Consider the following 13,852-nt stretch of genomic DNA (forward strand, 5'->3'; position numbering starts at 1 on the left):
ATTTGCATGCATTATGATATTTATGCAAAAAACATTTTAATCTGCCAGCAGTGCTAAAAATGATCTTGCAAACAAACTTCTGAATTATGCAAAATATATTTATATTTAAAAAATATTCTGACTTAAAGGGACAATTGGAGGATCATTACAATTAATCAATTTTGTGTGTGTGTGTGTGTGTGTGTGTGTGTGTGTGTAGGTCGTAACATGCTGCTGGTTGGTGTGGATGGTCCCAAGGTCCCATGTGAGGAGATCCTAGTGAAACATTTGGGCAACCGTCTGTACAATGTCAGCTACCAGCTCAAAGAGAAGGGAGAGTACATCCTGGTGGTCAAGTGGGGGGACGAACACATCCCAGGCAGCCCCTACCACATCACTGTCTAAACCCCTTCCCCTCCCTCCCTCCCTCCCTCCCTCCAGAATCCTAAACTTATCATACCACTGTTAAAAACAACTGCAATTGTAGCTAGAATCTAACCATTGTTTACAACTCCCCTCCAATGTTACCAATCAAGATTTCTGGCTCCTGTTTTTGTTGCTTCTTCATTTTCTGAACTATTTAACCGACTAGAAATCTCATTTCAGTGTTTACCCTCAGCCAGATTTCTCTATTTCCAGTCATGATTTCAAAACAAATTCTCACAAGCTTACGTCCAGTATCTCCCAAAGATGAATGCACACACTGAATATTCCTCTTCTGTCATAAACTCACATCAGCAAGGAGGAGAAAGATGCACCTTTTTTTTTTTTTTTTATTACTGTAGCGATCCATTGTACCTGATGTGTTTCCGCTATGGATGTTAGATGGGCTATGAAAGGTAGAACAGTAGAGGATGCACCCCCTTCCGGCTGAGCCTAGCATTGGATGGACACTTAACTGTTTACACTGGAGGAACTAATCACAGACACACACACACACACACACACTTAATGGATCCAGTTTAATTTAGTGCCTTCCTTGACCTACGAGGTTTATTGTGACTCACTCTTTGGTGTGACACCTCCCATTGTCCATATAAACATCGGGGGTCGCATTGGTAATGTTGATGCTCAGCCATGGCCCTTTTTTTTTTTCTAGCTTTTGAATGAACCCAGTTGTTTTACCTGCTGATCCATGTTTAGGCACTGCTGTTCTTAAAATCACAATATGGATTAGATGAACTTAACTAGAACTTAACGGAAGGGTTAACCGGAGAGGATAAATAGACACACTTCACACTCAAGGTTTGTCTCACTTGTTGCTCTCAACCCAACACTGCTGGGGGAACAATTCTTTCTGCGTGTTTTTTTTTTTTAATGTTCTTGGCATGTTCTGTAGGTTATACAACTGATTCAGAATAACGTCTTCAGAGTGATGGCTGTCTGAATGAAAAGGTTTAAAAAGGGAAGATTCTGCTGGACAAGAGAGGGGTTGTGATTTATCACATCTTTGCAACGTGATGAAGCAAAATGGAAGAGAACAGCTTTGTTTTCTGCTCAGTGTTAGTATTTTACCCCTTCAGCTGCTTCCCCCGACCCCGTCCCTTCACCCCCCCAGCTCGCTTTGTGCCGAATCTATATTTCTGAACAAATTACAAATGAACAGTGTCCTGAATTTAAAAAGGCTTTAAAAGTGTTTGTAAGACAGTATTTTGATACACAATAAAGTTGTCTAGTATTTTTCTGTCAATCAAATGACTGTGTGTTTTGTGTTCTTCAAACATTTACACCGAGCGGATAATTAAACATTTAAAACCTCCTAAATCACAATAATTACAACTATAACTTGGACTGGATTTTAAAATAAAATTCAGTTTTTGTTGGTGTACGCTGAGTTTAAAGTCAGCTGATGAAACAAGTCATTAAAACTGTGTAAGTAAATATGAGGAACCTTGATGAGCCATACGGCAGAAAAGTTGGTGTGTGTGTGTGTGTGTGTGTGTGTGTGTGTGTGTGTGTGTGCACCCACTAAAGGTTCCAGTGAGTGGTACTAATACCTCTTAGTGTGCAGCCAACGCCCTTCCTGAAAGTGCTCCATTAGCTTTGAGTCACTCCTACCACCAGAGGGAAGCATTTCAAGGCTGGACAATCGAGAACAGCTTGTTCTCCGAATTCAACAGCCTCAGAACAAATATCACACCATTTGTAATTTATCAAAGACTTGCTAGTCTTTCCAACACGTGCCAATCATGAAGGAAAAAATATTGATTACGTTTATGTATTAAAGATATGGCTTAAAGTGATCCTGCACGGCCTCTCAAACACGTGTTGATTAGTTTCACATATAAATTCATAAATGTGTATGAAAATAAAATAAATTATTTCCAATAGACTGGTCTACATAACATGCAAAACCATCAAATATTCCTGGAAATACTCCCAAAATATTACAATAAATGCAGTATTTTTTCAGGTTTTGCTAATCCGACCGTAAAGAAATTTAATACCCTGGATATGGAATTTTTGGATCCTAATCTACTAGACATAATCAAAAGATATTAAAAAGAATAAAAGCCATTTACAGATTAAATAAAATATAAAAATGAGAATCAAATTCATTCGAGAAGGCTCTTGTTTTGGGGTTAGTGTAGTGTTTCAGTGAGTCCAGGACATCAAAACTGAGATGTTTCAATTGTAGAGTAGCAGAAGAACCAAAAGTAGCCTCTGGTAGCAATATCTGAATTATTAAATATGTGCATTTTTTTTTTAGAAATACCTCACACATTCCAGTGTGGTATTCTCTTTTTTTTCACAGATTATCCCAAAAACTTTTACAGCTTTTAATTATTTTCCTTCTTATGTTTTAAACCATACACAGAAATGTTTAACCTGTTACTCTAAGTCAAATTTTGATTTGTAGTTAGTCTAGTACGTCAACCAGGATTCTATGCTACGTGACGTAGTACCTCGTCCAGATGTTGCCAGACGCCACGCCCACTTTGCTGCTGCAGCCTGCTCAAACTCGTTCTGCTGTGTGTTAGGAGACACATTTTCAATTCATAACCCTGTTCTGTGGTTGTCTAAGGTAAGTTAAACATCATCGCATCCGTGAAAAGCTAATTATTGTGCCATTTCCTGCTTTTTAATCACCCGCGTCTCCTGTTTGCGCGAGATTTGAAAAGCCGCGAAAAAAAGAGACTTTCATTTTGGACGCTGAGTTCTTCCGTCCGTTAGCAAAGTTAGAACATTTGTATTTATAGATTTTTTTAAAAAGTAATGCGGCATGAGCACTTGAAATAGACGAACACTTAATTATTTGTGTAACTCTGTTAAACTATTTACATGGTTTATGAATTTGGCGCGAGAAATTACGCCAGATATGTATTTCTTTTCCTGGATTGAAGCCTGGTAGGCTGTCTGGTTAATTTGTCCCCTCCCTCTCCATCTGTCCATCAATCTGTCTTTCTTTCTATCTATCTATTTGGCTGTCTTTCAATCAATCAGATGTCTTTAAGTGAGAAAAGTGATGACGAGATCAGCAAGTTGCTCACTAGTTATGGCATCAAACACGGACCCGTCCTGGGTAAGAAAGAAACACACACACATATACACACACTTCATAAGTTGTCCAATTATAGGGTTCAGGTGAAGGTAAAAGGGTGTGATGATTCAGATAAAATAATTAAAGCAAGAGAAGTTGCAAACATAATGAATTCACGAGACAGACATTTTACTCTTTGACTTTTATTTGTCTGTATACGTTTGTGTCCCTCTTTTCTTTGTAGCTTTAAGACTTTGAATCTCATAACACAACAAATCCAATGGGACGAGGCTTGTTTCGTGTGTTGGGGTTCAATTCGGTGTTAATGTGACCACAGATTCAACCCGTAAGCTGTATGAGAAGAAGCTGGAGGAGGCGATGGAGGAGGCCCCAGTGCAGCCCTCGCCTGATAAGACCTACTACAGAGAGGAAGGTAGGATGACCCTCCCCCTGCTGTACGCCATCACAGCCAGCTTCTTGATGGGTTTTGCGCTCCACCACTCACTTCAAATTTTGGATGGTTGTCTATATTGATAATGCTAATCAGCACTGGTACCTAGTGATACTCTCGTCAGTACTAGTAGTAGATAGGACGATGGCCTGAGGAAATCTGAGTGTGAAAAAAAGAGTATTCGGCATTTTAAGCAGCAACTCTTTATAGTTTGGTACAGAAAATAAAGGCACGACCTGAAATAAAGTATAGTTAGTTTAGCTGCAAACCTGTTATGTAACACTTGATATACTCGTTCTCCTCGACACTCCATTCATAAAGGTTGGGTCAAGATGATTGGCATATTCAATCATCCGTTAAAATGGAATTACATGACTATTCATGACTTGTCTTGACATCTTTATTGATTTATTTATTTTGGTATCATAGGGACGTTTAGTAACATTTCACCTTTTTTTAACGATAGTATAGAATTTTCTCTGAGACGCTTGTCGTAACTTTGACATCATTAGGAGATGGTTGGCGGCGATGTTTGACTGAGTTATTATTACACATCATAAATACTAACAGTGGCACTTTTTCCCAAGGAGCTTATCAGTACTTCAATGCCCGGTAACACACTGTCACAGATAAATACCCGTCCTCGGTACCCATCCCTATTTCCGCTTTAGTTGACCCAATTTTCAGCCTCATCAGGCGTTGTGTTCCGCCCGATCAGCTGCTCTCCACCAGCCGTCCAAAGGAATTTCAAAAAGCGTTTCCTCAATTTCAAGTGCTTTTTTTTTCATGGTTGCTGTGGCAACAGAATGAACACCTGTTTGTTGCGTTTTCATCCTCAGATCATGACAAATACGGAAGAAAGAAATGCTCACTTGTATCCATCATATCACAGTCTTAACAGTCTCGAGTGTGTAAATGTTCATGTCGCTATTTGTTTCCAGAGGAAGAGATCACATACATCACCTACCACACTCCGGTGAGTCCTGCTGCCCACCTTGCTGTACCTCTCACGTCTCTTTCGGTGGTTGTCGATCGTCTCACACACCATCTTGCTTTACCTTTCACAGGTCAGATACGAGAGCTACACAGACGTGTGAGTAAACACATACACCCGCTCTCTCGCTGCTGCGGTTCGCTGTCATGTACAGTCATGATAGTTTCTCTCTTCTGCTCATGGTATCATCAGAGGCGCGTGTGAGACAGAGATGTTTAAGCCCGTTGAAAGCTCAAGTTAGCAGTACTACAGCTGGGAACACAGCAGCTCAATGTCAAGTTTTAAAATCTCCTACTGTGCATGAGTGGTTGCGCATTAACCAGTGAGGTGATGGTAGGATGATGTGATTATAGGTAAGTGTGTGTGTGTGTGTGTGTGTGTGTGTGTGTGTGTGTAAGAGGGGCTGCAAGATTCTTGCTAAAATGTGAATTTTTTCTGCAACAACTTTCATTGCACTCTTACAAAAACACTCCTATGATGCTTAAACAGTTTAAACAAACTGTATAATATAATGTATAATTTATGAAAGTGCACATCACTTCAATAAATAACAATAATTTGTTTTGTACTACTCATGATGATTTGTTGAGTATTTCATCGCTGGATTGCAGTTTCAATACAAAGTAATTTTCCACTCAGGGTGAAACGAAGAGTCAACGCTGAGCCAGATAAAGAGGAGGAGTCAGATCAAGATGCAGAGTGAGTCTTATCATGTCTTCCAGCCAAGTAGTTCTCATCCTTGTCTCCAGTAGAGGCCTGGAAAAGTTTTAGAATAATGAATGAAGTCCAAAAAGCTGGGCAAAAGTCATGGAAATGCTTGAAATTCTTCTTAAACTTCATTAAATTTTACTGTCAGACTTGTGTTCGTTAGAGGGCTTATAAATAAACTTTAACCTAAAAATAGCAAGCGGTTGTGACATCAGTGCTGATTGGATCCTTCATTTCTTGGTTCTGTATGAGGACCCAGGTCCAAGTCTTTGTGGGGATTACATGTATGAATCCTAAATCTGCTCCTCTCTCCTGTGACGCAGACTCCCCATCCAACACAGCGTCGCCGCCAACCACAGTGCGGTGTACTCCAAGGAGCCGGTCCGAAAGTCTGGAAGCTGCTTGTGGAAGTTGATTCGGTTGCTGGTGCTGTTAGCGGTGTTAGCAGCTGTCATCTACTACGCCTACTGTCAGCTGATGAAGGACGAAGAAACTCCTGCTGCACCTCAATGATCCATGGGTTTTGGATTTGATTTGGGGAATTCAGGATAGTTTTACAAGTCCCTCGGTTGAGTGGAGTTTGCAACTGTTATTCAGCTAACGTCACATTCCAAAGAATTTGTTTGTGCGGTTACAAATCTCATGTGAGGAGCCAAAGCAACAGTGGATAGGTCCTGTAAATGTTACCTTGAACACACAGTAGTAGTAGTAGTAGTAGTAGTAGTAGTCATAGTAGAAGTAGTAGGATTAGCAGTAGAAGTACAGAAATAATATTAGGTCAGTACAGTACAGTAACATAAATGATACAAACAGTATTTGTGTGCTGTTCTCAAGTTGTTCCTCCAAAGTGTGGAACCGTGTGTACGGGTCTTAGAACGTAAGGCACACATAAACCTACATCCTTGTTTTTCCTCTTCTAATAAGATTAGTTGACTGGCAAATAAAAATGTATATAGATGATCAGAATTGTTCTGCTTTCTGCACAAAATTTTCTCAAATTCTACTTTTGTAGCGTTTGCTTTTATGCAGCTTTCTCTGAAAAAAGATGTGATTTGTTTCCATGTGTGGGACAGAAATGATGATTTGACACAAGCACGTGTTTATAAGCGGAATCCTTCTTTCATGTTTCCAAGCGATCCTCCACATCACAACACTAAAGCGTTTCTGTGTGACTGCTAAATAAAAGGAGGACTACAGCTCAGTTTTGTAGTGTTACTGAAGAATATAATGCTTTGTACATCCATCCGTTTTCTTCTGCTTATTCCTGTAAGGGTCGGGGGGGGGGGGGGGGCTGGAGCCTATCCCAGCAGCTATGGGTGAGAGGCAGGGTTCACCCTGTAGGGTCTCCAGTCCATCACAGGGCCAACACATAGAGACAGACAACCATTCACAGTCACACCTACAGTCAATTTAGAGTATCAATCAGCCTCGTCCCCTCTTGATGTCTTTGGACTGTGGGAGGAAGCTGGAGTACCACAGAGAACCCACACAGGAACAGGGAGAACATGCAGACTCACACAGAAAGATTCTGTGATGGAGCCAGGACTTGAACCTGGAACCTATGCCTATGCTTTGTACAATTTGATAACCTGATCATCCAAGCGTCTCGTGGTTCAAACTTCAAACCCATAGAGGGTCGTGTATTATCAGAAAGTTTGGATTTCCAGCTCTGTTGTAAGAAAGAAAATGTTAGCTTTCTTTGGGTGAATCTTCTTGATTTATATTGCAGCGTTAGGTGCAGCTGTGGTAAGGCCTCCCAAGTGTGTTGCTTGTTCCTGGGGACAACACGGTTCTCTGTGTTTTTGACAAAGAATTAAAGCAGATGAATTAGAATCGAGAAAGAACATAATCAGGTGGCACGGATGGAAAGAACTTAATTGGGGAGGCTGGGCCTGCGCCATTGTTTCCTGATGCTGCAACATCACTAGGTGAAAAGCTCCAGATAGAATTACACTGCATAGATGCAGCTCCTTTAAGCCAAGAGGACTCGCATCTTCAGATATTACAAAGAAGTATTTCAAGTAAAGACGGGTCACATGAGTCCAGGTGCCCTGTTACATAGTGCCTCTTGTTGGGCCGACCGCACCCTCTGGTGAATTGTGAATCATGTTGAAGCCAGAGGGATTTCTATTTTTTATATTTATAAATTAGAATCTAAACTCAAATATATGCTGGGAATTATATGTAAGCGGCATGGTTTGGAGCTGGCGTGGGTGTCTAGCAACCGAAGGGTCACTGGTTTGATCCTCACTTGTGACCATGTCCAAGTATCGTTGGGCAAGACACTGACCCCCCAATCGCTCCTGATGGCCCTGCGACCGACTGGTGACCAGTCCAGGGTGAACCTCCCAATGTCAGCTGGGATAGGCTCCAGACCCCCCATGACCCTAAGTGGATAAGCGGTATAGAAAATGGATGGAAGGATGGATGAAATTATATGTTTAAACCATAAATGTTTGTAGAAATATTGAAATAAAGAATTGGCTCTCTAAAATCAATTTTCAGATGTTAATTCGATCAATTCGAGACGCTGAAGCGATGTTAATCTGGGATGAATGATGGTTCCTGACAGGAAACAGTTAATATTTCACCAAAGAGTCGTATTTGTGTGTAAACTGTTGGTTTTTCCATCAACTCCGACTTGTTAAAAGTATGATAGGTGGGCCTCAGGGGAGAAAAAGTCAAGAACCCCTGCCTGAAAGTGTTAAAGCTTTTGTGTAGCAATTTTGTCTGCATCTTTTGGCAGTGACGGTTACTACAAACAATTGTAGACGTGGGCCATCATGGACTCCGCTTTAGCCTCCCGAATAAACACTGGCTATCTTATTTTAGTCAAAATGACAGTGGTGCATTTGATCTGATAACATTTGGAGAAAAGACTGAATTATATTGTATGTGCACGTTCAAGTTAGCAGAGGGCTAAACGAAGTAGCTAACACAACGTAGCACAACGGCGTCATCGCAGACTTCATCTCCAGCTACTGTGACATGCAGAGAAATTTACCTGGCGGTGATGAACTTAAACATTTTCAGATCTCCTTTGGTGAAGGTTTTTCATTTTTATGAAATTATGATGCAATATGGCTTTCATATGAAGTGGAAATCATTAAAAACGCAAAGGATTGGTAAGAATTACATGTTTTTTATTCAGATAAAAAACTATGAGCTTGTCAAATCTCATCTATTACACAAAGACAAATGAAAGGCTGTTTTATTTACAAGTTTTAAATAGCGTGCAATGTGCAAACTCTGCATTTGATAATGAAAGTCCCCGTGATGAGATTTTCAGATGACATGGAGATCTACGATCAGAGCTCAGGTTTTCCTTGGTGATCCACTTAAGGCTTTTAACTCCGATACCATGTTCGATTCATTAAATCCACTGAGGAATTAAAGGTTTGGTCCTTTTTCCCAAATAAGTCAGGATTTGAACTGTTGCTTGTACAGAAGTTGGCAAAGGATCATTGCCAGACCCTGAGATAGAGGTATCCAGGGAAGATCCCATCAGGACTGGTTTACACGCTGCCAGTCATGTTGATGTCAATGGGAGGAGGAGAAATCTGAAGATCTTGTTCCGGCATCATGACGGGCATTGGTGATGATCTGGGAAGTAAAAGAAGAATTTGCATTGCATTTGCAACAATAAAGAGGAAAAGGCGTGTGATCGCGTGTGACGTCACCTACCTGAGAGCGTGTCCCTCAAACCCGAGGGCGGTGATGAAGATATTGATGAGGACCGTGAAGAAGACAAAGACTGTCGCCACATTGTTCATCCTGTTCAACTTGCCGTGTTTCCTCACATCGTTCAGATCGTACTTCACTGTCGGCACAGCAAAAACAAGATTACCAACGTTGTCTGATTTGTCCTGGCGTAACTCATGTTACGTTAGCCATATAGCTAGCTAGTTAATGTTAGCTAACGAGTCTAGAAGCTTTTAACTTGCACATGGGAATTTCCCAATTCCAGGGTGCAAAACATGTGACGCCTATGCTCATTTCTGCAAATGTCCTTTTCAGACATGTTATCTTCAAAGCAACTACATCGACAGAACAAGTCATTTTGTTGGTCTCTCCATGGCCACTCAAAGGCCCTGTTACTAATAAGAATTAGAATTAGAAGACTTTACACATGGGAAATTTAAATAGTTTCAGCAGCATTTACAGAGGGAAGAAGAAAGGATAATGTAAATTAAAATAAAGAAAAAATATTTATGAAATAAACAAAACTAACCAGCTACTTGTTTTAGTGAAAACACAACTTGGGTTAGGTTAGTTGAGTTAACTGAAGATATGCTACCAAAATTAGTGTATTATTCCATTTTTTTTAATAAAACATATGAAAGTCTACAATGATGGCAAAGTACAAACTCCTTGAAGTGTTCCATGAAAAACAGTAAAACGCGGTGAATTTGGTAGCATGTCTTCAGTCGTTCTCTCTTCAAACCGTTCATGATTATTCATCCAAATTTGGAGGTTGAAAAATTGAAATGAATTCAAGAAAGATGGAGAGAGGAGCGGACAGAAGTCACTTGCCGATAAAGACGAGCAGCAGCCCAACGATGACCTGAAGCGTGATGGACAGAGACAGCAGGACAATGAGGGGGATGTAGAACCGGTATTGAGGTCCCACATAGAGGACGGTCTTCAGCTGGGAGGAGTTGGCCATCAGGAGGGCCACGTCCAGCATGCTCTGAGCTGCACTCTTCTTAGTGGCGTAGTGATTAATGTTGATGGGTCGCATCATCTTTCCAGAGGGGCATCTCAAGCCCTACCAGGTTAGGGAGGACAGGTGTGTGCCAGTACGTACAAAACCAAGGAGATAAACCAGCATGTTCTTCTTCTTCAGGTCTATCAGCATGTGGCCAATCTGTGTTTGTGCTTTTGAGTGTTTTGTCTCTATGTACTTTGGTGTGTCTGAGAAAGATGGAAGGGAGTGGCAGAGAAAGAGGTGATGACTCACCTGGCTCGGAGAGAGAGAGAACTAACTAGACGGAACATGCTCTGGCACACACACACACAGGCACACACTACCTCATGAACTCATGCATACATGTGCAGAGGGAGGAGTTGACTCTGCTGAGGTATTTGAGGTGATGCTGTTGTCGTAAACTGAAAGCTAATGACACGCAGGTAAACTGCTGCAAAACGTCATCTACTGACTCATATACAGACACGAATGTCCCGTTTATTTCATGACTTTAAAACTAATGCACTTCCATAAGAAGTAGGTTCTATTCCAGCATTATATGCAAGAAATTGTGTTTACTCAGAAGAAACGACTGAGTGGCGCAGCACTGGAGACAGGTTGCCAAGGAGCCTGTCCGTAGTCTTGCCTGATTTCGGAATTTCCATTATAAGTACCGTAATATTATCTTTTCTTGTAAAATTACTACTATGTCCCCATAACTTTCTGACATTTTTCACGTAAAAATACGCCTTAAAAGTCTCAAAAATGAATATTTTTTCCCCATTACAATGTTATTCTCACTTTTTTTCTCGTGAAACATTATCGTTGAAGTTTTTTGGGTTTTTTTTCTCCCAAATCTGGCCTGAAAATGCCTTAGTTTGAAAGGGTCACAGAATCACTGGTTCCACAGTGTAGAACTGCGGCCAGCAGCTGTTGCTGACGTTTCTGGAAAAGAAATACACTTTTTGAAGATACTCTGTTACGGTGTGTCACACGTTTGTTTAGGATGAAAACATTGAAGCTAGGGTTACACATGGGAATTGGAGAGTTGTGATCAGGACTCAAACGCACATCTGCGGTGTTTGTTACCCAACCTCCACCCCCCCCCCCCCCGACAGAGATTTTCTCATCTTTAGCAACACTGAACACTACCAATCACCCACCGGGGATGTGCTGTAAGCACAAAATATATTTCCAACTGGATTGCATCACTGTAGAAACTTCTGCTAAAAGTCACAAGAAAGGGGAAATTGTGTACATGTACACGGACATCTGGTCCGTGTGGCTGCCATGTCCCGACCTTCACCTCCCTCTTTGTTTGGCTTGTGTTCACACCATCCAGAGTGTTTGACTGGGACTTGGTTGCACAGGTAGACGAGAGATCACATTCGGGTGCAACTCTGAATCAAAGAGCTTTCATTCATCTCAGCCAACAGTGATTGAGAGAAACACTGTGCGGTTCTATCACCCTGACGCCCCACACAATAACTACCAGAGCAGGATTTCCCATTGATATACGAGAATAAACAAAAAGGAGGCAGAAAAAGAACTTTTCACGTTGTCCCAAGTGTTTATCTTCAAGTGAACTTCTGAATAAGTCAAACAAGCCAAACGGACCAGAGCACTTAAAACCCCCCGTACACACATATTTGACTGAGCTGATATTTCTGCTGGATTTGTCTTATGTACCTGCTTCAACCATTAATTTACTTATTATGATCTGAATAAATAAAAAGTGAAAACACAAGTTCATTTTAAGTTCAAGTGTTTGACACACACCGATGACCACTGATCTACCAAGGGCCCTGGCTGACGGCGGTGAGTGTATTGTTCTGGTGGGTTGTTCTTACCTCGACGTCGCTGAGTTTATTCAGAGCTATGGCCTCTCCATTCTCTCTGTGCTCCATGTTGTTGTTCTACCACAAATCCACCGCAGCAATGAGGAAACTGTCTTTCCTGTTGATGTGGTGTCTGAACACGAGTACCCACAGAGGAAGCTGAGGGAGCAGACTGGACTAACAAGTCAGGCAGCTCCTCCTGTTATATTGAAGAGGACCCCTCCCACTTAATGGCTGTCCCCCTTTCTAATTCCATTCTTATTATGTTTTAAGGCTTCCAGGTTCTTCCCAGAGTGAAACCTCCTGAGGGATGAACACAAAATGAAATTATCATCTTTGGAGCATTCATTCATTCCTTCCGTGACTCCTCCCTGACAGAACTTGTTGAGATGATTTGTCATTCATAACTCAGAAAATATTCAATGGATGTAAGAAAAAAATGTAAATGTCTAGTATATGTAACAAGTTTGAATAATACTTAAAAAGATAACATGCATGTTTGTGTGTATCCTGGTAGAAGTTTGGATCCAGTGGGTGCGACCTTGGTGGAAGTCTGCACTGCCTGAGTTCTAGTTTAAGGAAATATTCATTTCAGTTTTGAGTTAACGTCGTTCATGTGAATCAACTCAAGTCAATCTTATTTGTGTAGCGCCACATCGCAACAAAAATTACCTCATGAGACTTTACAAGTAGAGCAGGTCCAGTACCACACTCCTTCAATGAACCTACACCCAACAGTTCTCCATCAGCTCTTCTTATTTTCTACAGTCTTACTGAGCGAGCATTGTGTGTGTTACAGTAACATGTCACCAGAAATTATGTAATTACATCCAGTACATGTGTATTGTGCTCAACACATTTTTTTCCCCTCTCTTCTTTGTGACTCCAGAGAGCAGAAAGAGCTATTTAGCTAAGCTAATGGCAATTGATGGCTATAACAGCAGCAAAACTGTCAAAAAGTGTCTGTCTATTTCAGGGCGACAGTTCATTTTTAGTTTGAATGAAAGTGTTTGCGGATTACTGAGAATACAGCCTGATAAAGAAGACATGGATAAAACCAGATGGTGCACTTTAGAATTTGCAAACTGACACTTTTGGACAAGTTTGCTGTTGTTAGCTGTCAGTCCAAATTAGTTGGTGTAAGTGAGAAAAGCATCTCCTTGAGCTTATGATAGTTATTTACCAGGAGAGAACCCACACAGGTACAGGGAGAACATGCAGACTCCACACAGAAAAATCCCATCCCCGAGCTGGGACTCGAACCCAGAACCTTCTTGCTGTGAGGCCACAGTGCTGACCACTGCACTACCGTGCCACCTGAAGTATCAAATTGATGTTTAATTTGTCCATTTCACTGGTAAAGTGTGTGGGCAAACATTATTTCAGTAGTGCCACTAGTGTGGTGGTGTCAATACATGAGTCCCATTCTTGTGGGCTGGGTTGGATTCCCCGGCAGTGCAGGTGTATAATGACAGCTTTTGTTTTCATTCCAAAGGGTGCAAGCAAGAGAAGACACAAGACATTCAACTCTGCCTGGACCTGCAGCTGGAGGAGGTCCTCAGTCAGCTGCAGGTCGTCTAACCAAAGTGCCTGCCAGCTACCAGTGCTGATGTCTCTGTGACCAACATTACACCACACAAACAGACTTACCCTAGACGTAATCCTTTCAAATGTCCCTTATATAATCTATTCACTTTATATTCACATCCAAACA

The 13,852-nt window shown here is 41.3% G+C and overlaps 3 protein-coding genes across 10 annotated transcripts in view; 2 read left to right on the top strand and 1 right to left on the bottom strand.

Annotated features, from left to right (window-relative positions):
- Positions 1-1,674, top strand: part of flna (filamin A, alpha (actin binding protein 280)) — a 48,785-nt gene extending 47,111 nt beyond the window's left edge. For all 7 annotated transcript variants that reach the window (XM_086213948.1, XM_086213950.1, XM_086213949.1 and 4 more), the window contains one exon: positions 200-1,674. In XM_086213948.1, coding sequence (XP_086070074.1) covers positions 200-384 — 185 coding nt within the window. In that variant the 3' untranslated portion in view covers positions 385-1,674. The remainder of the gene's footprint in view (positions 1-199) is intronic.
- Positions 1,675-2,902: 1,228 nt separating this feature from the next.
- Positions 2,903-8,293, top strand: emd (emerin). The gene is made up of 7 exons (XM_086212685.1): positions 2,903-3,004; positions 3,424-3,502; positions 3,798-3,893; positions 4,853-4,887; positions 4,979-5,004; positions 5,545-5,604; positions 5,937-8,293. The coding sequence occupies exons 2-7, from the start codon at positions 3,424-3,426 to the stop codon at positions 6,124-6,126; spliced, it is 486 nt and encodes a 161-aa protein (XP_086068811.1). The 5' UTR covers positions 2,903-3,004; the 3' UTR covers positions 6,127-8,293.
- Positions 8,294-8,741: 448 nt separating this feature from the next.
- Positions 8,742-12,465, bottom strand: LOC147256056 (ninjurin-1). Of its 2 annotated transcripts, none has more exons than XM_086212687.1 (4): positions 12,151-12,465; positions 10,147-10,177; positions 9,298-9,433; positions 8,742-9,216 (listed from the first exon to the last, which is right to left on the bottom strand). In XM_086212687.1, the coding sequence occupies exons 1-4, from the start codon at positions 12,205-12,207 to the stop codon at positions 9,129-9,131; spliced, it is 312 nt and encodes a 103-aa protein (XP_086068813.1). In that variant the 5' UTR covers positions 12,208-12,465; the 3' UTR covers positions 8,742-9,128. The 2 variants fall into 2 exon arrangements, with proteins under 2 accessions (XP_086068813.1, XP_086068812.1); XM_086212686.1 differs by having other exon boundaries at positions 10,147-10,381; positions 12,151-12,458.
- Positions 12,466-13,852: the final 1,387 nt, after the last annotated feature.

The sequence above is a fragment of the Aulostomus chinensis genome, chromosome 9, assembly GCF_037954235.1.
Source record: "Aulostomus chinensis isolate RoL2024-O1b breed Wild chromosome 9, RoL_Achi_v1.0, whole genome shotgun sequence".
In the NCBI taxonomy this organism is placed as follows: Eukaryota; Metazoa; Chordata; class Actinopteri; order Syngnathiformes; family Aulostomidae; genus Aulostomus; species Aulostomus chinensis.